Source organism: Gadus chalcogrammus, chromosome 15 (assembly GCF_026213295.1).
Source record: "Gadus chalcogrammus isolate NIFS_2021 chromosome 15, NIFS_Gcha_1.0, whole genome shotgun sequence".
Taxonomy (NCBI): Eukaryota; Metazoa; Chordata; class Actinopteri; order Gadiformes; family Gadidae; genus Gadus; species Gadus chalcogrammus.
The window spans coordinates 11,282,118-11,308,366 of record NC_079426.1 but is presented as its reverse complement, the minus strand read 5'-3'; the positions used below and the strand labels follow the sequence as shown (position 1 = coordinate 11,308,366).

General features: G+C 46.2%; 1 protein-coding gene across 1 annotated transcript in view; it reads right to left on the bottom strand.

The window, feature by feature from the left end:
* pcdh15a (protocadherin-related 15a) overlaps positions 1-26,249 on the bottom strand; it is a 409,668-nt gene that overhangs the window by 69,769 nt on the left and 313,650 nt on the right. Inside the window, exons 22-26 of the mRNA XM_056608756.1 lie at positions 19,933-20,026; positions 13,749-13,877; positions 7,893-8,198; positions 4,847-5,077; positions 1,016-1,132 (exon numbers count right to left, since the gene is read on the bottom strand). Coding sequence (XP_056464731.1) covers positions 1,016-1,132; positions 4,847-5,077; positions 7,893-8,198; positions 13,749-13,877; positions 19,933-20,026 — 877 coding nt within the window. The remainder of the gene's footprint in view (positions 1-1,015; positions 1,133-4,846; positions 5,078-7,892; positions 8,199-13,748; positions 13,878-19,932; positions 20,027-26,249) is intronic.

The following is a 26,249-nucleotide window of genomic DNA, read 5'->3' as shown; positions in this document are numbered from 1 at the left end:
ACTCTATAGACATAAATCACCATACTGTTTCATTCACATGTTTTCGTTCTGTGTTATAGGGACCCGGTATCTTTAAGAATCACGTGACTTCTGTGTTGGTATGCCGGTCGTTGCGTTGTTTGAAGTTAACCTTTTTTATATGAAAAAATGAACGATCCGCCGTTGCTTGTCGAGGTGAGAAATTGTCTCTTCCCTTATATTATCGCAATTTCTACAGTGGCGTGTTTACCCCAAACTCAATATTGTGGATTTGTTTGTTTGTGGGCACTATTGGAGGAAATCTTCCTAGCCAGTGCAGTTCGTATTCGGTGACTTGTGTCAGCCAAAACAAAGATGAAGTTACGGGAGCAGATAAATCCTTGCTTGCAATAGAATGCATGTCAATGGCTTGCCAGCAGTCCAATTCCAGAAACGGTGTTCACCGCAGAAGGGGTCGAACATAAAAAAAGAATTTGATTTACATTTCGACACCGAAAATGTCAACAATTAACCTGGGGCAAACTGGCAAAATCCTTTGAGGACAAGGTGTTCCTCAAGGAGTGTTGGCATTCACATCTTTTGGGTGAAGAGCGGAAAACAGCGGCTAGAAAATGATCGGCATCGGCATCGCATCAGAGGGTCATCCTGACCCATAAATGTTCCCGCCTTGAGCTCTTCCCTGACAGCTTTGAAGATCAGGCTCCAGCGGCCAAGGAAACATTCTCACAACACTGACCAAGTCTTCCCCTTCGCTTCAAGGTCAGTTTTCAAGAAAGGTGATACAAAATAATACTGAAGTGATACTATTTGAAAACACGTTTGGTTTGGATGGTGGACATGATGCTATGAGGACAGGAAATAGAATTGGATGGATACCGATCAACTGAACAATAATGAATCCATAGTTTGTTTGTTTTCTCTTAAAGGCTAGCAATGGGCTTGCTTCTAAATGCTAGCTGGATGGGAGGACTGAAAGTAGTAAGTCCTTCAGTTCTCCCAGCCGACAAACGGTGAATGGCCTTAAAGCTACACTTACGGGTGGGTCTTGGTCCTCAGCAAGCACGGTGGTGATGACGGTTCCTTTGTCCGCGTTTGGGGCCACAAGGCCTCTGTACAAAGCCTGGGTGAAGACTGGAGAGAAATCATTCATGTCCTGGGAAAAAAAAAAGGCACAAAATGTTGTTATGATGTGATGGAAAACAGCAGAAATAAAAACTAGCGCAAGAAAATGTATGGCTAACAAACTAGATGGTAGTTTGAAAAAGCTGAGCATGAAAATATATATTGGTTAATTATTTTAAGGTAGGGGAGGCAACTTGGAGAAACCAGCAACCTGCCTAGACGTATGACAAGCTCTGGTCATGCACCATCAGTGCCTGGGCAGAGTGCAAACAGGTAGCCCGAAATTAGGTTGACACAAAGGAAGGCTATCCAATCAATTTATTTGGCCAAATGAAATGAATGGACGGGAATATTGGAGGCCTGTGACACTCACAGATACAAGATGATTTACTTTTCGTGTTTAACATTTTGATGGCTATCGAGATGTAAATAGGATTTGAACAAATATGACAAAAAATGCAAAAATAATTAACATTCATTAGCAATGTAATATGTTGGATTTGTCATGAAGGCACTAGTTTTACTTGACCTTGCTTCAAATGAGCAGGCTTGTGAAGCAGTGTTTCTTTCGTTCTTGACCCCATGTCAGCAGAAAGAAATACTTGGAGTAGACACGTTTTTAATTTGCATTTATAGCGTCCGCCACCACAGACTTTTCTGAAGGTCGTGTCGTTGTGTACGTTTCATGAAGTTGAATTGATGACCATGGGTTAATGTCATCAATTCAACGGAAGTTACGTTAATGTTGAATAATTCAAACCAAAAAATGCGAGGAAGATAAAAAGGTTGTCGATAGCCTTTTGAACCGGCAGTATATTTTCAAGGGATGACTTTAATTTTTTTTCAAGGAAAATTCAAGTTGGCAGCGGTCTGATGAAGACATATTCATAGATTAAAAAAATATTCGTTACAGTTAATTCGCTTTTGATAAAATAAGCAGCATTGATTAAATCTTTAGTCTGATTATAAGGCATAATTACAAGTAAACGTCAGGTCTGGAGAGTCCTAGTTCTGATCTTGCTGAAGGTGTGATCAAATGAGCTATTCTGGCCTCGTCATCAAAACCCTGATCTACAGGGAGCCGGACAGGATTGTCCTCTGTCTCCTGAGCAGGTATACGCTCCCAAACACACTGGGGGGGTCACATTGTTAATTGTGAAAATCGGTTGCATATCCAATATCTTTCTAACAGAAAAAAATACGTTCAAACTGCATAAGCTGCTATTTATTTTGATACACCGCCAGAGCAGGGGTATGCTTCTATGTATTTGACTTCCACAAAGCCTCAGGAACATTGACAGCCTCTCAACGACGATGCAGGATTGAATGCATGGCGCTATTTCGGCAGATTTATTTAACCAGTACTTTCTTTTGGCGCAAAGTGAAATCCCAACACAGATCCTGCCACAGAGTTTGCATTAAATGTCAAGTGTGGACGTCAGACTTATGTTTCCTTCTGTTGAATTTGATCCCAAAAGTGGCATTCAACCGTCAAGTCTCACAAGGCCGAGAGTATCAGCTGCAATGCCGCCTTGAGAAATCGTGATTTGTTAAAACAAATCTGACTCCATCTTGCATACATCTGTCTACATCTTATAAACAGATATTTACGAGAAATCGGGGAAAAAAAAAAGTAATATATGATTGGTGGCCTGAAAAGGAGCGTTAGTGACGACGCCCGAGCCTTTCTGAATAGTTTAGATATTTTGAACCAGAAGCGCTGGGAGCGGCCACACAATAAAACGGCCACGTACACTCTCTCCTCAACGGGAACTGAAAATAACGCTATGCAGGACACAGGCCCTAAGATATGATTTCAGAAATCGAGCCTGGCGGAAAAAGATCTGAGAAGAAGTGGGAATTGCAGGACAACCTATCCTTCACTGGCAGGCACAGAACAGATGAAACACAAAACACAAAACAAGGGTAAAAAAACGGAATAACACCGCCTTCAAAGGGGTCTCCCTCTCTGTCCTCCCTCTCTCTCTTTACATCTCTACCTCACTCATGTCTAGGCTTGTGCAAAGGAAGCGGTACTGCTGGAATGAGCCCCCCCCCCACCCTATCCCTGGAAGGCCGGCGATGGCATTAAGCCGGCTCTAACTGGTGCGCTGTTGTTTGAAACAGCCGGCACGAGGGTTTGATAGCGGCAGCCAGCGAGTGCCTCCTCGTATCATCAGACACAACGCTCCCCAGTGACAACGAACTGAAAAGCATCAAAGCCCGTCCTTATCAAAGAATGGAAGATTCCTTACATGCACGCATGCTGCACAGGACAACACTGTCGGATCACAGACGAACCAATCTGACGCCGTGTAATGTACGTCCATTAAAATAGGCATTTACTTTCAATTCATCATGTATCATGGATATATTCTGTGCTTTAATACTGTAACTTGTGTCCACATGAAAACACATATTAGATCGTTAGACTGTTATTTTGTTCAGTTTAAATCTATTATGACTTATGATATTACTGCACGTATATATATATATATATATATATATATATATTTGTATATATATTAATGAATGAGGAAAGATTCACACTAACAGGCAGATGACAAGGTGCGTGCAGGCATATACGCATACATTTATTCAACACAATGACAATCAAAAATTGGAATCATATAAGCCGTTTTTTGTGGGGGTGGATTAAGCCGTTAATCTTTTGAAAGAGTTGGCAAACAAGCCATAGAAAACCCTTACACAATTGTGGTAGGAAACAAAAAGAGATGCCACTCAGTGCCGGTAAAGTGAATGCACAGTCGCTGTTCTGTTTAGATAAGGCTTCAATTCAAGCTTTAAATCACAAGCATTCCTCCTACAAGTATAGTCCTTTTGACCCTGGAGGCACTGATGTTAACAAAAGGTCGTTTAAGGACATGTCTGCGCATGAACATGCCCTATGTTGGGGCATGAAAATAAAAACATAGCATTGGCAATATAAACAGGCCCAATATGAGAAAAGCAATCCTATACAATAAGGAAAGGTGGACGGTCGGTTTACAGGCACTTTCTTAAGGTCACGCATGAGGGAGGTTTTGTGGAAGTGGATCTGAAACACTGTACCACAGTTTGGCGCGACATACATCCTGGTCATTATTGACGGTGCGACCGCACCACGGTTTGTCCCTGAACCCGCCGGACGTGTCTCACATGTCAATGTCGCCATTCCCACAACAACATTTTATTCATATGATTTTTTATTTCGTTGCTGCTGGTAATACACTTGCAGCAGCAGCAGAGTTGACGAGCAGCATTGTAAAAGTGAGAGGGAGGGAATGGGGGGGGGGGGGGGGGGGGGGGGGGGGTAGAGGATGGGAGAGATGGGAGGAGGGTGAGGAGGAGAGAAAATGGAAAAGAGGGTTTGGGATGGGATTGAGGGGATGGGGAGAAGAGTAGTGAGGTGGAGAGGAGGGTGAGGGGAGAGGGAGGAAGGGGGGGAGAGAAGGGAGAGCAGAGAGAGAGGGAGGGGAGGCATTATCTAGGGATGGAGGGAAGAGAGAGGTGGGGGAGGGAGAGAGTGTAACGAGGGAGGATGGGGGGGAGACAGGGGAGAGTAGGGAGGGGACAGAAGCTGAATACTAAACAGCCCGTCCCAGAAGTGATGGGAAAAGGACAACATCCTGAGGGGCGTGTGTGGAGGCGCCTACATGTGTGGCTGAACGCGTGCACGTCTGTGTGTGACTGTGTCTGTGTGCGTGTGTGTGCATATGCGTGTGTGCGTGTGCATATCCCTCACCGTGATGCGGACCGTCACGGTGGCCTGTCCCGGGGGCATGACTCCCCCCTGGTCCACCGCCTCCACCTGGAAGGTGTAGGACGTGCCCATGCCCATGGCGGCCAGGTCCTCGAAGTCCAGCGTCTGCAGCATGGACACGTTGCCCGAGATGGGGTCCACGGCGAACAGCAGGCGTGCCGACCCCGTCCTGATGCGGAACGTGATGTTGGAAAACAGGTCCGCGTCCAGGGCCTGGCCAGAGGGAGAGGGAGGTCGGTGTGAGAGGGCCAGCGTCATGACGAATGTGTCCCCTGGAGCCAAGGGACTGGTGTGCCCGTATTGGGATGGCTTTCGGTGTCCTTGTAAACGGATTGCATGCGGTGTGGCTGGATTTTGAATGCGGTGATAGCGGCAAAACCACACACATGCAGGCAGAGACACACACACACACACACACACACACACACACACACACACACACACACGCTCAAACACCAATGAAGATGAAAACAAACACACACACCTATACTCACACATAGATCACAAAGAGACAGATACACAGATACATACACACAGACACGCACACATTATGTGTTCAGCACGGCACATTGTAAGGCAGCTAAATGAGTCATGGCCCTCTCCTGAAAGTTTTCCCCGTGCCTTTGTGAAGTTTGTTTTGCAGCCAAGCCACTCATACAAACATCCAGACATGAGTGAGGAACAGATCCGACCGAGGAGCTGCAGCAGCCGCACAAAGAGAGATGGCGTTTCACTTCGCCCCCGATAACGGCTGTCAAAGGCTTTTCCCCCTGCCCCCCCAATCCCTCCCCATGTACCAACCTCCCTGCAACCCCCACCCATACCCCCCCCCCCCCTCACCCATCACGACCTCCACCCACCTCCCTTCTTGCTTTATTCTGCTCTTCACTGAGATGTCATTCACATTAAATGGCAACAATTACACCCCCTTTCCCTGTCTCTGTTCTCTTCTCCTGCGCTTTTGTTGTGTATAAGTAGCAGGGCATGTCCGTGCACTCCTCCAACCCCTGGTATGTGCAACAATGGATGCCCACACAACACCTCTAATAGGTTGCTGTCTGAAACCTCAACCTAAGCATCACAATAAGGGCCTACTGGGGTACTTTTGATTTGAGCGTTATGTCAATGTTTGTCGGAATTTGCGCGTGTTCACACACAAAAAAAAATGAAACCTTCCCCTTCCTCTGTGTGGTGATCCGAAAATAGGGGGGAGGACACTGCAATGGAAATGTGCCATGGCACTCTTTGCCCATCCTTCATCTTTTATCTGTAATGCTGCCACATTTTGTGTGGTTTTGTTCATTAAATTAACAGCAGAATGACATGAAATATATATATATATATATATATATATTTATTTTTGTATTATTAACAGTAATTCATTATTACTTGTATGATTGTATGTTTTGTACCATATTCGAATTAAACACTTGCTCAAGCATACTGCATAACTGCCGGCTGGGATTCAAACCCCCCTAACCGGTGGAATGACCTATCTCTGTATTAACATGTCTGCCTTCGTATTATGTCTGGTTTATCATAGCACGTCCAGCGAGGGGATGGGTCTCCATCTCAAGCCTCCCCCCCCCCAAGGTCTCCCCCCCTCAATCCCTCCTCTGGAACGAGAGGTGTTTCCGAGACGGCTTGACGGCTCGAGAGTTAGAGGCTGCAGCAGCCATCTCATTTACATACAGGGCCCGAGCCGGGGCCCTGAGAGACCGCTGTTGTGGCAAGAGGCTATATAAATAAAGATAAATTAACTTGACTTTAAAACCTCCCCACACCCACGTGCGAACCCACCTTGAGGAGTGGGACATTTTAAATCAGAATGCCGAAAAAAGTCCCAGACAGTAAAAATAGATTCTTTTTTTTTATTGAGCAGACTTTAATTGTGTGTCTCAGCGGCCGGAAGCTACAATGCTCCTGGAAACAAAAATACGAGCGGTAATTGAATGGAGGGGGATAAGAAGAGAACAACATGCAGATCGACATGCATGTCCGACAGACAGACAGTCAGACAGTCAGATGGACGGGCAGGAAGACGGAGGAGGGGAAAAACATTAAAGACTTTTCCAGATTGGAATGCAAGTGAAAACACGAAAGATAACTAGAAAGATAAGCCAACAGGCAGACAAGCAGAGGAAGAGGGATTGAGGTAGTGGCAGTGAGAGATACTCGTGACAGAGATGGAACTATTTTGATTGGATCTGCCGACCAGTCAAAGAAACAGATAACAATAGTCCCAGCAGTTCCACTAGTCCCATCAGCCACACTAGTCCCATCAGTCTCGACAGTCACAACTGTCATGGCAGTCATAACAGTAACAACTGTTCCAACCATCAGTACAATCACAACAGTCACAACTGTCATGGCAGTCATAACAGTCACAACAGTCACAACAGTCACAACTGTCATGGCAGTCATAACAGTAACAACTGTTCCAACCATCAGTACAATCACAACAGTCACAACTGTCATGGCAGTCATAACAGTAACAACTGTTCCAACCATCAGTACAATCACAACAGTCACAACTGTCATGGCAGTCATAACAGTAACAACTGTTCCAACCATCAGTACAATCACAACAGTCACAACTGTCATGGCAGTCATAACAGTCACAACTGTCATGGCAGTCATAACAGTAACAACTGTTCCAACCATCAGTACAATCACAACAGTCACAACTGTCATGGCAGTCATAACAGTAACAACTGTTCCAACCATCAGTACAATCACAACAGTCACAACTGTCATGGCAGTCATAACAGTCACAACAGTCACAACAGTCACAACTGTCACAACCGTCAAAACAGTCACGGCAGTCATAACAGTCACAGCAGTCATAACACTAACGTCATCAAATCAACACCAGCCCTAACTGTCCCACTAGCTACAACAGGCACGCCTTGACAACCCTCATAAGACTCCCAACCGTCACCAATGTCCAACACAGGCCCGACCCGCCCAGTCCCCCCTCGCTCACCTACTCCAACAGGCAGACGGCGCATGTGTGCCTAGTACTCACGCTGAGCTGCAGCACCACCGTGCCCACGGGGCTGTTCTCGGGCACGCTGACCACGTACGCCGGCTGGGAGAACACGGGGCTGTTGTCGTCGATGTCCTCCAGCCGCACCGTCAGCACGACAGTGGCGCGCCGGGGGTCCACCGCGCCGTCAGACGCCTCCACCACCAGCTCGTACTCGCCGGTCAGCTCGCGGTCCAGGGGCGCGGCCGTGAAGACGCTGCCGTTGGCGCTGACGCTGAAGAGGTCGGGGTGGTTGACGATGCGGTAGCGCACCTGGCCGTTCTGGCCCTTGTCGGGGTCCGTGGCCTGGGTGGGAGTGACGTGAGACGGACGGACGGAAGGGAGGGAGTTAGTAAAGCTCTGTTCATACAGCACTTTTAAAGCAGTGATACAGCGCTTCAAAATAAAGTATGGGATCTGTAGGAAGCTTGCCTATAAGGATTGGGGGTTAGGAGCAGCTTAAAGCGGACCAAAGATTCAGCAAATCTGATAGATTGGGGAAGATGGTTCCAGAAGGTCTTTCTTCTGCCTCTCTCCCTCTGTTTCTGGATCTTTCTCAATCACACTCATCCTTTAGTCTCCCTCCCTCCCTCTTTCCAATTCTCTCTCTCTCTCAGTCTCTGTGGCTCTTGCTCTCTCTCACTCCATTGTTCCCCATCCCTCCCTCCCTCCTTCTCTACCTCCCTCCCCCCTCTCCATCCCCTGTCTTGCTCTCACGCTCAGCTAGTAGACCATGGTATTAACACTGCCAGGGTTAGAAGGGTAAGATTCCCACTGGGGCCACCCAAGCACATAACGCATGCACTCAAAAAGATTGACTCTTTTGAAACAATCAGCAACCATATGGCACATTTGGCTCTCAGTTCATATTTGGACATATGGACAACTTGGCTTAAAATGGCTAGATTGGCCGACAAAGCGCCAAGCCATTCAACTGCACATCTATATTAAATCCAAGATTGAAACATTAATGAGCAAACAGATGACCGACAGACGTGGTTGAAGACTAATTGACCATTCGTCAGCTTTATGTAGCGCGGCCCCACAGTTATGGCATCACCATCGCTTCCTTTATGGCTCCGGGTCCTAATATCTTATACAATCAGAGGCATTGTTCGAGGGCATCCATATAACGTGGTAGTCACTGAAAGCGCTATTTCCCTCGAGGCAGATATCAGCTCTTTTTTGACTGGGAATGATCTATTACACGATCCATTATGGCTAAGCTCTGTCTTCACGCAACGGCTTTACATCATCGCACCCCACCCCTCCATCATCCCCCCCCTCTCCCCCCCTCTACCCCAGCTCGCTTCAAGGACAATAAGACTTGAGTCAGCTGAACAGAGTTTACATATATCAAGCTCATTTCCGCCTCTTTCTAACCAGGATTAGCCCTTTTTTGTCGCAGACCGGCGACAGATCATTGGCAGGTTGCAAAGGACACTGAGTCTTTTCCTGAAAACTATGCAGTTCATCAAAGGGGGGAAATCCTGCAGAACACCAAATTATATTCTAATGGCATGCACTTGGTTCTGGAAATAATGAAATAAATCAGAACATCAGAGATGAAAAGCCGTTGCGTTGCACACCGTGCCTCCGTGTGACAATCCTGCAGAGTTGAAGAAAAAGTGAGTTGCCTCTTTCGTTTCGAGGGCTCATTAGTATTCCAATGTGTTTGGGTGTGTGTATGTGTGTGTGTGTGTGTGTGTGTGTGTGTGTGTGTGTGTGTGTGTGTGTGTGTGTGTGTATGGGGGGGGGGGGGGGGGGGGAGGGGGGGAGCATGTCTAGGTTAGTCTGTGCCTGCTTGTTTGTGTGAGTGTATGTATGTGTGTTTTAGTCTGTGTGTGTGTTGGTTTGTGCACTGTGACTGACTGTAGGTTCTCAAACAGACTGTAAAGATTGAGACAGATTTAGTTGTTATTAAACAGTTCCTGGGAGCAAGAGAGAGAGAGAGAGAGAGAGAGAGAGAGGAAATAAAGTAAACAAGAAAGAAAGTCACTTCTTTATCTTGATTGTCAATGTTCCAAGACAAATGTAGGTAGATTAAAAGACAGCAAGAGTTAAAGGTACAATATCAGTCACTAATACTTAGTGTAACGATTCCCAGGGCTGAAAGTACTTGGATTGATCCCTAATGTGTCCTGTGAATATTATGCTTTCTTGAGGAAGATGCCAAACCTTCTACTTAATCATTTATATCTAAAATTAACTGTCTGTTTGGAGATAACCCAAAATAACCTCATAAATACCATTTCACCAAAAAATAGAACAGATCCAAAATAATTTTAAGAAGGAAGGTTGCATCACTAACCACACATGATGATGTGTTGTCAATAGATTCACATGGATGACTGTGCCCTTTGAGTCACATCATATAACCCCATTCCCTCTCCGGGTCTCGGCATTTGAGGTATCCTTTGATTTATTCATAGCCGGTTAATCAATTAACGATGGCACATTTTTTTATAACCTATTTTGCACCTAGGTAGTGCTGCTCCTGGCTTTTAACTGCATTCCCTTAAAGGAAAACATTCATCCTGGGTTGGATTAATTAAAGGGTCAAGTATAATTTAACAACCGTAACAGTTATACAAACAGAACCGACTTAACTAACGAAGGGACTTAATCCAACCCCCACTTTAAGGTGAAGAACCATATCATACTAGCTGGGCAGGGTAGGCGGTGAAGCAGAATAAACTGTTTCCCATCACTATAAAACGCATTCCTGAATCCCAAACCACTAATAAGAACTACTGATGGGGCCATGAGGCAAATACAATGTTCTAATTACAGTTGTAGTGTAATAATATGTACTTTCCATAATGAGGGAGCTCAGCAAACAAGAACTGCAGGGAGCCATATTGGAAACCCTTTGTGCAACAACAACAATTCAATTTTGTCTTCTCTCCTTCTGCTTCTCTTTCTTATTCTCCTTCTCGCCCTTATTTTGGAGCATAAAGGAGCTAGCTACACTCTCACAAGTTGCCCTCTCTGCTACAGAAACCTGGCAACTTGGCAGGTAAGTGGGCAATGTCACCCACAACTCTAGACAACATGGGTGCCATAACTAGCATTTTTCATACATCTCAACTCATAACGTCCTAGAGTGCATTGGAGCGTGGCAAGTGCAATCAAGCAAGGTCTGCCACATTGAATTATCCACTGTTTTGAATGTAGTCTAAAAAACTTTTTTGCAAATGCTTGTCTATTAATACTATTGTGTCTTGCATTCTGCCATTCCAAAGAGGATGACACTTGTGGTGTGGGATAAAAACTTTGGAAGGTGTTCGGCAATAATAATACTTTTAATGGCACTTCATTCATCCTGCCTTTTAGCAAATTTATTTCGATATAAGACTTCGCCATTTGTTATTGTTTGGAGCTGTAATTTGACTCGTATAATTGTCTGTATCAATTGTGCGCGATAAAACGGAGATAGCCATGATCTCAGATATTTAATAAAGTTGTAACTTCCAAAGCAGTGTGGAATTTTAATAAAATTATTCATCAATGAAACAACAGGGTGTAGGAAGAGCATGATAAGGAACTGCCCTTAATAAAGGCCAAACAAGCAGATTAAACTAAAGGCATGCTAACGACTGCTTCAATAAAACAACATGAAGCAGAAAAAAACACTCAATCATAATCTGTTTGTCCTCTAATCACTTGCTGTTGTTGTGCGTGGATTACCCAACACCCGAGCTAAGTGTACTGCTGTATTGCTCTATCACAGGGCTTAATATAGGCACAGCAGGCTGCATGCAAATTCCTCCCATAAGCACATGCAGCAGCCCTGTCAACTGTGGATGCCAAGCAAACAGTGTCGTAGAGTATGCAAGTGTGTGTGTGTGTGTGTGTGTGTGTGTGTGTGTGTGTGTGTGTGTGTGTGTGTGTGTGTGTGTGTGTGTGTGTGTGTGTGTGTGTGTGTGTGTGTGTGTGTGTGTGTGGAATATGAACAGGTGTGACACATTTCCAATTAGGGCCAGAGTGATAATCCATAAGGCGGTTCCATTAAGCTACTTAACGGCGTAATGTAGTTGCAGTGCAGGCGTCTTTGCGTCAGCCAGCATCTGCAGCATGTAGCCCGTTAAGACCGCTGCCATAGAGCCAGCATCCCTGCAACCCGGCTATCAGGAAATGAACACTGATATGCGATCTGCACTCGAGTGCAGGGGAGAAAACACATTACCACTTGGATCAAAGTTGACGTAGAATGTGTGTGTTGTTTAGAGATGACAAGGTGATAAAATGTAAAAGCTTTCTGAATCTGAAAGTCTTCCATGTGATATTAAGCAGAGTCAATATATGTTGGGGGGACCGCTCTGTGACACTATCATAATTGATTTTCAAATTCACATTCATTGTATTTCAAATGTTGCAAAAAGCTGCTTGTTGTCCCTTTGTATCCATTCGGCACACAAGCTTGACTCAAGTATATTCTATTATAGATAATAAAATAAATACAACTAAATTGTTTGAGGGATCAAAGGAAATAGCACAACCCACCGCAAGCATAGACCCTGAACACAGTTCCGATCCATGTCAGCCAGTTTTCAAAAAATCTTCATAGCGTTCCGATTTCTTCTTAGTGTACAGGCTAGTTTTTCTCAGGAGGACGTAGACACAGAACCTGTTAAGGGTTGGCTGCGCACCAAGCCATGAATGGAAACATGATTGGCAGGAGATGGAAAGTGGGCTTAGACCCAAAGTCCATTTAAGTAACGAAACCACTGACTTAACTTCTCAGGAGAGTAAGTGCTGTCACATTAAATCTCTGAGATCCATGGGGGGATAAACTTCAGTCTTCGGTTGTTTACACTATAATGTTCAAACTCAGTTCAAAAACAGCGTTGTGTTGTGATGTGAGGCCTGATTGGTTGAAGGAACCTGGATGTACTAAAAATTATCCAAAGCAATCAACCGTTCCGTACGGAGCAAATTACCGGCCCATCACTTAATAATGACCTCCGTCCGAGCCGTAATACCAATGTACATATCAGTTGTATGGACTCCTTAATGAGTTGCAGGTATCGTGAATCAAAAAAGGGGCAAGAATCCAAAGGGGGAATGAAAATAAAAGGCTATCAATTAAAAACAGATAGCAGGAGCCATGCATCCCCTTTTCCAACTGCAACACGTGTGTACTCGCACACTGCCTGCATTTCGTTGTGATTGATGCAGAGTGCAAACATCTGCCCCATTAATCGACAACAGTAATTAGAAAAGTCTGGCTGTCCACTGGGGCCGAACCAGAGCTAGTCAACAGGGGCGTCGCTTCGGGTGACAAATCTCCTCTAGGACCTCCCTGTTTGGTGTCCTCGGCAGTCACTGGAGGTCCCCTCAACAACACATTATGTCGTCACTCAGAGGCCCACGCCCTTGGATCAGGAAGGCAAAATGTTTGCATAGAGGAGCTCTAATAACAAAGGGTGTAATAAGGTGGAGAAGCTAAAGGTAGTTTCGTCATCCTTGAGCAAGATGCCTGACCTTTTTCTGAATTAAATATATAACCACTACTAGCAACAACGTACCGACCAGTCACTGTATTCACTCGCTCATCCCTTACCTGCTCCTAAGTGACCTGTCTCTGTAGTGTCCGACCGCAACCTGCTCCTAAATGACCCGTCTCTGTATTCACTGTCTAACCCCCTACCTGCTTCCTTGATGAGCTGTCTCTGTATTCACTGTCCAACCCTTACCTGCTCCTTAATGACATGTATCGGAATCCACTGTAAGTCGCTTTGGATAAAACTGCCTGCTCAATGCTTGAATAGCAAAGTGTGTGCTTGACAGGGCGTAAGCTGCTTACAAGAATAAAGATAAAGGGAAATGCTTTGCGCGTATGGAACTACTCACCCTGACTTGTCCCACAAACAAGCCGGCTTGCTCCTCCCGGACCGTCAGATTGGTGGGCAGGGTGGGATCGAAGAAGGGGTCGTTGTCGTTGACATCCGTGACCACGATGCTCACGGTGGTGGTGGACGTCTGCAAGGAGGACAGCGGGGAAAGGAAGAGCACATGGTTTTGCACCGCCACACAAGATGACTATTTACACACACATTTGCACTTACACAACAATCAATAGAAAACCGTTTTTTTCTTGCTTCAATAACTTGAGTTGACTGTTTAGGTTAATTACCGGCCTGTCTATCACCAGCTGCTTTAACCCGTTTCTTGTTGCAGCTGAGTCATTACGCAAAGCGGTAAATAGGAAGCCCAGCGCATCCCTCCCCTCTGCCAATTGTATTAATTGATGTTTTACAGGAGGCGGGGGGCATACCTGTTTACTGCCATTAACCTTCAAACAATAACGCCGCTACATTGTGCGCCTTCAAACACAGCGCATATAAATCAACACGCGGGGTAGAGCTGAATACGCATAAATTCCTATAATCCCCCGGCTTGCCAGATGAGGCTGTGTGTGCACAGGAGTGTAAATGGGCTCCTTTGGGGAGGAGGTGGCGGTGGTGGGAAGGGGAACACTGCGGGTGGGTGGTGGAGGGGGCTGTGGCATCGGCCTACACTAGATAAACACTTCCCAGAAGACAATTGTTTGAAGCTGCCATGGCAGATGCGGGGGGCGTTTTGCAGGCATGCCACGCAAGGGGCAAACGACCCAGTTAATGTAACCTTCATGTGATGATTCTCCGGGGGAAGCCGGAGCCATTGTTGTGATCTCTGTTCTGCCTTCGGAGACGCACGTAATACGTTCCGTCGCGGATGAGTTGCCCCGGAAACAACACATGTTGAGCGCACTCACGCGCTGAACCGCGCCTGTCAGCACCGTGATTACTACCGCCACCTCAAACCTCATCAACACTACCGGAACCCCCCATCACTTCCATCATCAGCCGCGCTGACAACACCATCAACACTATAACCCCCTCCACCGCCACCACCCTCTCCTTCATCATCAACATCATCACCATCATTAACATCATCATCATCATCATCATCCTCACTCACTCACTCCACCACCACCACTACCGCCTCCAATAGCATTTTCCATATCATAACCCCTTACACCTCTGTCGTCACACCAACGCTGCCAAAACCCCACTCACGACCTATACACCTCTGCCAACATCGTCTCCGTCATCATCAGCCCCTCCAACACCGTCACCGCTAACATCCCCACTACCAACAGGTCCAAAGTAATCACCACTACTCACTCCACACACACCATCACCACCATGAACACCATCATCATCACCACAAGCTCAAGAACCCTCATCATCTCTGTCATAATCATCACTACCGACCCCCGCACCACCACCCCTACCAACAATAATACCTCTACCACCATCATCAATTCTACCACCACCGCAACTTCCACCAGCAGCACCATCGTCATCTCCATAACAACGACCACAACCTCCAACTCCATCGCAAACCGCAACACTACCGTGTCGTACCACCCAGTTGCCACCACCTACAACACCACCTCCTCCACTGCTGCCACCACTGACACAATGAGCACCAACCCCTCTAATACCAACACAACCATCTCCCACCAAAAGCCCCAGCATGACTTCATAAGCATAATTCCTCCAACCAATTTGACTCTCTCTTACACTTGACCCACGTGTACCTATCAAAGGCGGGATTCCTGCTGCTTTGGCAGTGGAAAAAAACTAAAAAGGACGCCCTGCATTCGCCACCGTGAGATGAGCTTGATTAATGAGCAAGGATTATTAATTTATCACAGGAAAGACACGGCTCTTTGATCTCCCCTCCACATGCTCCTCCAGCCCCCAGAGAAAGGACAAGCCAGTCTGGGGCCAGGGAGTTCTGCTGATGAAAACAGTGTCTCGCGCTTCTGTGACGGATTGGTTCGAAGAGGGTATAAAGGTTGTGCTGTGGGTGGAGAAAAGTGGTGATGGTGATGGTGATGGTGGTGGTGGTGGTGGTACTGGTAGCAGTGCTTGCGTTGGCGGTGGTGGAGAAGCTGGTGTTGGTGGTGGGGGCTTGAATAAGTTTATCTGGCGGAGCTGAATCAACACAGGAGCTAACCCTTTTTAAATTCAAACTGTCATACTTGCATTACGTGGCGAAATATTTCTTTGTGTGTGCAAAGGTGTGCAGATGTTTGTGTAGCTCTGAGATAATGTTATACGTGTGCCTGTGTGTGTGTGTTTTTGCGTGCGTGCATGAATGAGTGCATGCGTTCATGTGTGAGAGGGAGATATATAGAGAGAAGGAGAGCGAGAGAGGGAGAGAGAGAGAAAGGGAGAGGGAGAGATAAGTTATGACAATATTCAAGGAGTTGCTTTCTCTCACGTCTAAGGTTCCTATGGTTACCGCTCGATTTAAATGGCATCTCAGCTGCCCCCCACCACTCTTTACTTCTCCTTTCTGCCCCCCCCTCCCCTCCTCCCCACACACACCTACCAATACAGACACTAGGAGAATCAGCATAAAGGTAACAGGCTCTTGAGTTCCAGAGCCCAGAAGTCCAATGAATCTCTTGACTCCATGATTCAGCGTGGTCAGGTGTTCCTACGTAGCCATTTAATAAAACTGTCAACGTTTCCTTCATAAACCATGTCAGATTCCTGCATCGACAGTCTTAAAGGGGATTTATAGTTTCTGTGTAGCTTGGTGCGTGTTGGTGCCGGAGATGACGTCATTATGAGCCTTGTGTTTGTTGTGCTTTATATACGCCATCTTTGACCGGGAGGGTTTTGGAAGAGCGTTGAATTTTCTAGTGACTTGTACAAGTGAAACCAAAGGGATTAACATCCTCTGTTTTTCTATTTTTATGCTGCTATGAAATTAGTGAAATCAAGTAAGACAGGCCAGGGAACCTTTAGATATATCGGGTGAACTTCACATTGAAGTTCACATGAGAAATTATTTTTAAATACACACAGACAACGGATAATGAACTCGAAAAAGTGACTTATTCATCCTATCCAAAAATATACCTTCCTGGTTGAGCAATTAACTTGCCCTTGATCATTATTCTGCGGAATAAATATTTGTTTTATATTAATTGATGTACATATATATATAGATAAATAATATATATGTATATATTTGAAGTGTTTAGCAGTTCATCTCACCACGTAGATTTACACAAGCCTCCTGTAATCATCGACAAACCCCCTGCTGTACAGCAAGTCAATCCTTCCAAATATAAGCGGGTAAGCCATGTTCAATAAATGCACAAATGCCTTGCATAAATCGTCTCTGCTTTACACTATTAGCTTCCTGAAAAACAACAGCCTGTGCAGCAGGTTATTTCAAATGACAAATAGCAGGACTACAGACACACACAAACACGCATAGACACACACACATGCCACACACTGAAACTCGTCGGCCCATGCACAAAAAAACACTAACACACTTCTCAAGAGAGGTACCCTGGGTAGCAGTATTTATGGTTATGCCAGCGCACTTCGTGGCCAATCAGCAATCAGCGTGGGTTCTGCGACAGTTAATCAGCTAATGTTCATTACCAATACAGCATACAGTCACGGTACAGTATTAAAGGAGCAGAACTGCCTCCCAGCCAGCCCTGAACAGACATCTACAGTGGCGCAGCAGCCGCGCTCGAGTCTGATTCAATTAGGGTGATTTATACTATTCCTGGCAACATTCCCTGAGAGGTATATTGCGTCCATCTTCACTGTTGCTGTGAGGCTACCTATGCTAACACGATAACACTCAAAGACAGCTCAGAGGAATGGAAAGGCACGTTAGCATGTGGTTAATGGGAATTTCAGGGCGGAAGTGATGTGTTATGCACAAATAGTAATAGACAGAGCTTTTCCGTGCGTCTACCTATGCTAAAACACGAGCACTCAGTGACAGTTCGAGAGAATGGAAACCAACAAGAGCATGATGCTAATGGTGACATAAGGGTGGCGGTGGTGGTTGTAATCGTAAAGGGGGAAGGTAGTGGTGCTGGAGGCGATGGTTATGGTTGTGGAGGTGATGGAGATGGTGCTGGGATAGGTGATGGAGGAGGTTTTGGAGGGGATGGAGGTGATGGTGGTTGTGAAGGTGGTAGTTGCGAAGGTGGTGGTGATGGTGGTGATGGTGGAGGTGAAAGTTGTGAGGGAGGGAGTAGATGTAGGACTGTTATTTTTATGCACACTTAACAATAGTAGGAAAGAATTTGTCTGAATTCTTAAATCCATGAAAGCTGCTGGTAAAAAGTTAACATTAAACATAGATGAGTCTCCAACGGTGCATTTACTTCCACATAAATGCTCACTTTAGCGGGCATTGTGCCGAAACTAAGCTGCGAAAGACATTGTTTTGTGTAATCTTAAAACATGAAATAATGATGCAGACACGACATGTCATACCAACCGAGACAAAACAAGCAAAACTTGTACCCTTTTCAAATGGATCTGCGTCTGAGATCTCTTATCATGCAGACAAGATCCACTTGTCTTTCCAGGTACACTCCATGTAAGCTTGATAGCCACTTTAACTTCTCGCTATAAGGAAGGATGCAATTATAATACCGCACAACTGACATCATATATTTTATCATTGAAATATGTTAAAGATCCCAAGGCATGAAAATGAAATGGAGGAGAAAGGGATTGTTGACCGCGATTGTCTCCCGCTTGAGCCCCGCTTCCCGCTGCCCGCTGCCGAGGGACCACCGCCTCGGCGCAGGAGACGGGGGTGCAGCGCTTAGGTGGTGCCTAAGCGCTGCCTGCTGCCCGCTGCCCATGGGCAGCGGGCAACAATCCCTTTCTCCTCAGTCTACTTGGAAGAACCAGAGACGTTGGAGAACCCGACGTAGTCGTTTGAGATTCAAAGTATCGTCTGGAGGCGCACACAGCTTTTGGGCGTGATAATATATATAATATGATATAGATATCTATGCATAATATGATATTATTTAGATATAGAGCTCCAGGACTCCCGCCGGAGCACCCGGAATGTTCGAATATTTACAGATCACGGCCAAGGGCTGCGTGCGCCTCGCCATTGCGATACATCCACTGTAAACAGAGCACATGGTACCGGGGCCACAAGCTGTTCAGGGCCACACCCCCAACCTACTTCTTGACCCGCCTCTCTACTCCTCATCTGCATTAAAGCTACAGACACCGAAACGGCGCGCTTGGGGAAAGCTCAATGCTCGACTGGTTCGTAGTGGTTGTAATTCTGCACCACGGCTGAATTTCGGGAACGTCTTCAAATACTGTGTTAGGGGCCCACTAATATCTATAATAAAGCATCCATAAAGTAGCATGCCATTTGACCTTTAATAAGGGCGCCATAAAGGAACTGTGAATTTCTATTTATAAAATCAACAGTTTGATAGCACTGTGGTACAAACAAAGGTTGTTGACCTTCTGATCACGGGTGCTGTTTTGCTACGCGGTTCAGCCTGGACCTCTGGCCGCACATAGTTTTGGTGAAATTGCAATCTATGGGGACCATTCGGGGACTGTGTCGTGGTTGAAGAAGTAACCAGGCCAATCAGGGACAGCACAGGAGCTGATGACATCAAACTCATGCCACCACTGGCCAAACAGTGTCTCCCGGAGCAACAAGCGGCCATGTTTATTTTTAGTAGAGTAAACACAGCCATAAGAGCAGTTATTACAGAAATAGACTGAATAACAACTATTAAACAAGAACAAGGGTAGGCACTACTGTGGTATCTCGTGGAAAATACAAAATTGGATACATCCCGTGTATCCACTCGAACGGATCGTTGATGGCGGCACATGTGTTGTTACCCTGAGTGTCTAAAGGAGCTTGTTTGTCAAGTGCTCCCGCCCGCTGATATCGCTGTGGGCGACTAGAGGGCTAGACTGACCAGTGTGAAAAGGTCCGAACAGAACAGGCTAGTGTAATGGATGGTGATGTGATGATTTGTTGATAATTAAAAAGGCTACCAGCTACCAACTTGTATCACAAGGTCCAACATCGCATGCACATCTAAAAAAGTTGTAAATTATCCTTTTCACAAATCACAAACAAATCATTGACGTGTTAATATCCCTGAATACGCTCTACTTTAATGCCAGAATAAGTGAGGAAGAGATGATTTTTGTCTCACCCCACCGGGGTTTCCATCGGAGGCGGTGACGATCAGGAGGTACCGATCAGTGGTCTCTCTGTCCAGGGGCTGGTCCAGGAGGAGGAGTCCGATCCTGGGGTGGGACGACAGAACAAACACCTTGGTTATCATGTCATTGGCGGGCCGAAGCCCTTGATCAAAGCCAGTCTCCCCCTGCACAGTTTCAGGAACAAAGGCAAAGCATGGGAGAATAATGTTGTTTGCTTTACAGGCAGGCATCGGCCTCAGCTGGATTCATACGTCGACACGTGTCTTTATTTTGAGCCTTGAGGAAGAGATCATAGCGATATAAAAAAAATAGCTATGATCTCTTAAGGCAGGCCAACTCGCTGTATCTCCTGACTGCAACATGAGCATCTCTGATCGCTTTGAAGACCATTTTAATTTCTATTTCTACAGTCTCTGGTCAGCAAACAGAAGACATGACTCCTCGTTTCATCGTTTGGATTCGATCTTTTCCCTGCTTTCCATCCTTCAAATCAACAGCTTTGAATGAAACAATAATAAATCAGAACCACGAGGGCTTTTCACCATTGGAAATAAAACGCTACCTAGTCAGGACGCCGCAGGAATACATTAACATGCAGTTATTATTAGACAGATATAATATGCACTTGCTCATCTGTATTCCACTGCCAGTGTATATGAAAAATAAAATAAAAATGCTAACAGCTAAATGGCTGTTTTTCAAGTGCAGCTGCATCGCCCACTTCTGCCTTTGCCCAGAGCATCTGCTTGAAAGAACAACGAAGTCTAGATAACATGAACTGTGCACAATGGAGTCTGCCCTGGTGCAATGAGCCCTTGATTGTCCCACATTGCTAAATGACCGGTTTGGGTAATAAGAAGGAATTAACACGCCTTTAAATGGGCTTGTCTCACATGGCTGTGTCTGGATTGTAACATCAAGTTAGTACGCAGAAAGTCAAAGAGAGGCAGAGAGCGAGCATATTGGGGAAGAGAAGGGAGACAAAGATATAGAGACTAAGGGAGAAGGAGCCAGAGAGCGATACAAAACTAGAGAGAAAGACATTTTGAAGAAAGATTATCCAGCTGGTTATTCTTCCTCCTTTACCTACTTCAATCTACATCACAAAAAAAACAGCCGTACATAAAACGTGACTCTGAGAGGAAAGACATCGATTTGGCATGACAGGCTCTGATTTCAAATGACCAGCCTGTCTTTTCTTCTTTGTTTTCTTTTTTTTGTGTACATCACTGTCTTCCTCTCATGCGCATCCTCCTGGCAGCGCACAGAGACCACCGACATGAGCATCAACATGTTTTCCTCCCGGTGACAGCAACAGAAGCATCAGCACCACTCCTCCTTTACAAGCTGTAATTTAGCATCCCAGCAGACCAAAACATGCAGGAGGATAACGGAGGAACTTCACTGCAAACAAAAAAGTGCTGCTATGTGTGCTTGCACTAGCCCAATGACGTTGGTGTGCGTACAAAGGCACAGGCGTGCCTTCAATCAACACACAACACGCACACACAACACGCACGCACACACAACACGCACGCACGCACGCACGCACGCACACACGCACACACACACACACACTCACACACACACACACACACACACAAACACATTCCACCATAACACTCCACCAAGACTGCGTCTCAATAACACCCCCATAAATGACTAATTTAAAGTGCAGTGTGTCTAGACCGCAGGCTCACAATCACCCCCTGTCCATCACAGCGCTCTGAGCGGCAGAAACACACAAAGAGCACCACTGTCTGCTCTTCAAAGCCGCTCGGTCAGAGAGCTGCGCGCCTCTAGCCCTCTCGCCCAGTCCTGCATCCGCTCTGGTTCAAGAGGGCAAACACTGCTTTCCCTCCCGGAGAAAAAAAAAAGGAGTAATAATCAAATAAACAAAACAGCCCCCATAAACATTCAGAGCGGCATTCTCCGTGCCAGAGCAGCGTCACATCTTTATCTACACCCACCCATTAGCCCGGAATCAACAGCAGCCGAATGTTCCCAGCAAGAGGCACCAGCAAGTGAGGCAACACACTATAAAAGACTACAGAGACGGGGCTGCGAGTGATGACCGCGATACAGACAAAGAAGATGATGACGATAATGGTCATAATGACTCGGCCCCTCTTAGCCCACCGGGATCATTTAACGCCGCTTAGGCGTTGTGCTGCGCCGTGTTTGCGCGCGCGAGAGAGCCCCCGCGTCTGGCGGCACTAACTGATCTCAGAGGATCCCAAACTGGGAGAAGAGTGTGTTTCCTCTAAAGACAACCAGGGAGAACCGCAGAGGAAGGAATGGATGTCGTCGCATGGCGGGGCTGGGGGAAGAGAGTGAGAGACAAGAGAGAGAGACGGAGAGAGCGAAGGGGCTTTGAGAGTGGAGTCGCAGCCCAGCCATTCCAACCCCATATTAAAGAATGATAGTTTCAGTTCCTATTTTATTATTCCATTCAGGCGATAGAACCAACCCGTCCCCGGTAACTTTCCGCCCCCCCCCCCCCCCCCCCCCCCGACCGGCCGTCCGCCCAGCCACCGCGTCCCCACACCCCCTACCCAGATCAACCGCTACCCTCCGTCCGCTGGAGCAAATGTAATCTGCTTTATCGCAGCTCTGACTGAATTTATAGTGGAGCACCTGACATCCATGTGGTGCCTTGAAGCCCACATGGGGCCCCAGAGAGAAGCTGGCCGTCTGGCACCCTGCACTCAGCGGGCATGGGGATTTTTTTTCACAGGCCCAACCCCCCTCCGACGCAACTGGGTATCTGGCCCACTTAGAGGTAGTAATAGAAGCCCGGACCACATTATTCATATGTTCTGGATGGAACCGGCTCGTGTGTATCGTGTATGTTATAAAAAGTTACAGCGATGCCCCCGAAAGCCTTCTCCGCCTAGCAGGTTAAAGAGACCCTATTATACTACTTTTATGGTCTTAATTACTTATTAATGACTTCTATAGCGCAACCTGACACGAATCACAGCACATAAAACAATGTAGATTTTCGGGAAACTCTTCCTCTCATCTGGGCGGTTTCAGCATTCTCTGTCAACGCTCGGTTTCGTCCTTCTCCGCCCCCTCGCCCCCCTCCTGCCAACCCCACTCTGTCATGATTGGCTACCTTCCGGAAGACCTGCGAAGGGCAGTCGAGCTCCACCTCCTCCTTTTGCGCGTGCATGTAGCCTACTACAGCAAAGGTAATTGGAGACATATTGTAAGCTAATTAAATTAAATAAGTAAAAAAGATTTTTGGGAGGGGAAAGCATTGTTCCACAAACGTGCAAAGCTACACTGTGAAGTGAAATGTGCAGACTTGAAGCGCGCGTGCGGGCAGATTTGACCAGGCATATGGGGGCGTGGCAGGAGTGCCTCCACATAGATGATCTCCCTGAAAAGTGAACAAGTGAATCGCAAACGTTGTTCCGAGTGTTTAGCGCTCTGCACAGCCACCCCAGACTGTCAGCAGGGAATACGTCGAAATGCATGTACGTCATTATTTGACACTTTAGTATGGTTAAACATGACTATCAATCATAAAACAATGTTTATAGGTCATAAAAGTCGAAAAAGCATAATAGGTCCCCTTTAAGAAAAGATGTGTGTTTTGTGTGTGTGTGTGTGTGTGTGTGTGTGTGTGTGTGTGTGTGTGTGTGTGTGTGTGTGTGTGTGTGTGTGTGTGTGTGTGTGTGAGTGTGTGTGCGTGCATGCGTGCATGGGTGCGTGTGTGCGTGTGTGTGTGTGCGAGAGAGAGAGAGAGAGAGAGAGAGAGAGAGAGAGAGAGAGACAGAGAGAGACAGAGAGAGACAGAGAGAGACAGAGGGCCCGGTGTAGTGCACATCATTGGACGGGTGAGCTCGGGAGTCATGGTGCAGTTTATCAGCACTTCTTGGAGAGTTATATGGCGAGGCCGCTGACCCCGTGTGCAGCAATTGTAAAAAAACAACATGCCCCTCGTAGATTAACATCAGAGAATTAACTGGTGCTCTGGGGTTAACGCGTGTGTATTTGTGTGTGTGTTTTGTGTGTGTGTTCTGTTCTGGAAGACCTTGTGTCATCTAAGTTCGGTGCAATGATGTTGGCAACAAATAATGATTTCAGAATAACCAAGCATGATATTCAAAAGCTCGGGGGGGGGGGGGGGGGGGGGGGGGGGGTCTCTCAGTTGCAACGGTTCTGGGCTGTCTACCTGTGTGCAGTCTAGCTGTTGGCATTGTATAATATGATTCCCTACCTGCTCCTATATTTAAAGAGCTTTCATTGAATTATGTTACAGTAAAAATGTGCTGCTCCTTAATGACATTTATCTAAAATACTAACAAAACCCTGTTGCTTTGGATCACAGCGTGAACTGCGAAAGAGCAAATGTTCCGCCATCGTGGTGCAGTGGCAGCATTTGAAACAAAGCCCTCCCTCATCTGCGCGGCAGATTAAAAGTAAAACAAAGGCTGTATGATACGGGGATGAGCAATACAATCCGTCTCGCTGCACCCTAGCCTGTCTTGGTGCAGCGAGCCCAGAAAAATGCAAAAGAGATTAATTAGCGGGAAATGTATCTGGAAGGCCACCACTGCAGTCTTAAGGCTGAATTATACTTCTGCTCGGAATAACTGCTTTGGCTGTCTACACCGGTATCTTGCATTCATGATTCTACGTTGTAGATTGTATGCCTAGTCTGCCAAAAAGATTTCTTGCCGTGGATTTGGTGACATCTGGGGATCTTTACTCTGTGGAGATGATTTGTAGTAGAAATTTAAATATTTGCAAACCTCCTCAATTATTCTAGCTTCGTTGTGCTCCGCGGTGTTTGCAGTGTTGACAGAAATGGGTTGTAATATGAAGCAGAAAAGACAGAGAAAGCCGCAGAGACCGGCATGCATGTTATTCAACGATGAACTATTAATCTACAATCCGTCTACTCATCATCCTACAGCATGCTAGATTTCTGAGTTTTCCCTCCGCTTTGACCTAGTAAATTTATGGCACATTATTCTAGCGTTAATGGAGATTCACGTTTACACAATGTATCACAAAGGTGCGCTGTATTACCTTTTCATGCAAGTCACGTTGCAGTCCCAGGTAATAAATGGCGAACGTTACATGAAATCTTTGGGAAACTCAGTGTTTATGTTTCACAAATTTCCCATAACAATAACTTCCATGAATATCATGTTACCTTAAAGGGGTGATATTATCCCTTTATGAGAGTGATTAGCCTTTACAAGCCGTATTTTAGTGAGTGTTGACCTAGATGTATGCTGGATAGATCAGTCTACCAGCCTACCCAGTGGACTGTAGCTAATGTTCAGTGTCCATCTAGGTGGACACTCCCACTTGTGATGTCACTCAAACACAGGAAAAGGCAGATTTTCAAAAGGCTTGTAATCGCACTCACACCTGGTGGCATAATATCACCCCTCTAACGTTTCTGCAATGTCACACTACGCTGATGCTCCATGAGTGTCGCATGACATTAACTTTTCATGCATTTCCCTTTGTTTCAACCGACACCACGTATCACGTGCATTTTCCTTATCTCACAGCACTCTGCGTCCGCGCAAAACATCTCCATTAGAGGCGCTCTGCCATCAGTGGGAGGCTAATGATTAGTTTCCAATCTTTCGACTGTTGTTGTTCAAGTGCGCTCTCTGTCTTTCTCTCTCTCTCTCTCTTGCTCTCCCTCTCTCTCTCTCTCTCTCTCTCTCTCTCTCTCTCTCTTGCTCTCCCTCTCTCTCTCTCTCTCTCTCTCTCTCTCGCTCTCCCTCTCCCTCTCCCTCTCTCTCTCTCTCTCTCTCTCTCTCTCTCTCTCTCTCTCTCTCTCTTCCTCTTTATCTCTCTCCCTCTCTCCCCCTCTCTCTCTCTGCCACCCACCCCTTTCATCTGAGCGCTCCTTTGAGCCCGCACCATCGCCGGAGAGAGCTGACGTAGAACAATCGCTCTGGAAGCCATGTCATTATTCTCTTTGTCAAAGACACAGCACTTGAAAGAGCAAAATCAGATGACAAAGCTAATGGAAGATTACAATGGTCAAGGTTTCCCTTTTTTTGGTGCGAGTCACATGGAGCTGATATAGCAGCGCTGGGCCTTTGAAGACGCACGCCGGCTGGCGTACATGAGAAAATAAGCGTCCTTTTCAATCGGGGCTTGGCTTAAGACACTAAAACGATGCTGGGTTTAACAGATGAGCGCTTGTAAAAGTTCCTTTGTGCGGATATAATCTCAAGAAAGGACAAAGACCCATTATGTTGCCAAGGAATCCAATCAAAAGGAAAAAGGGACCTTGATGTTTTATTTTTCGTTTCGAGGCGAT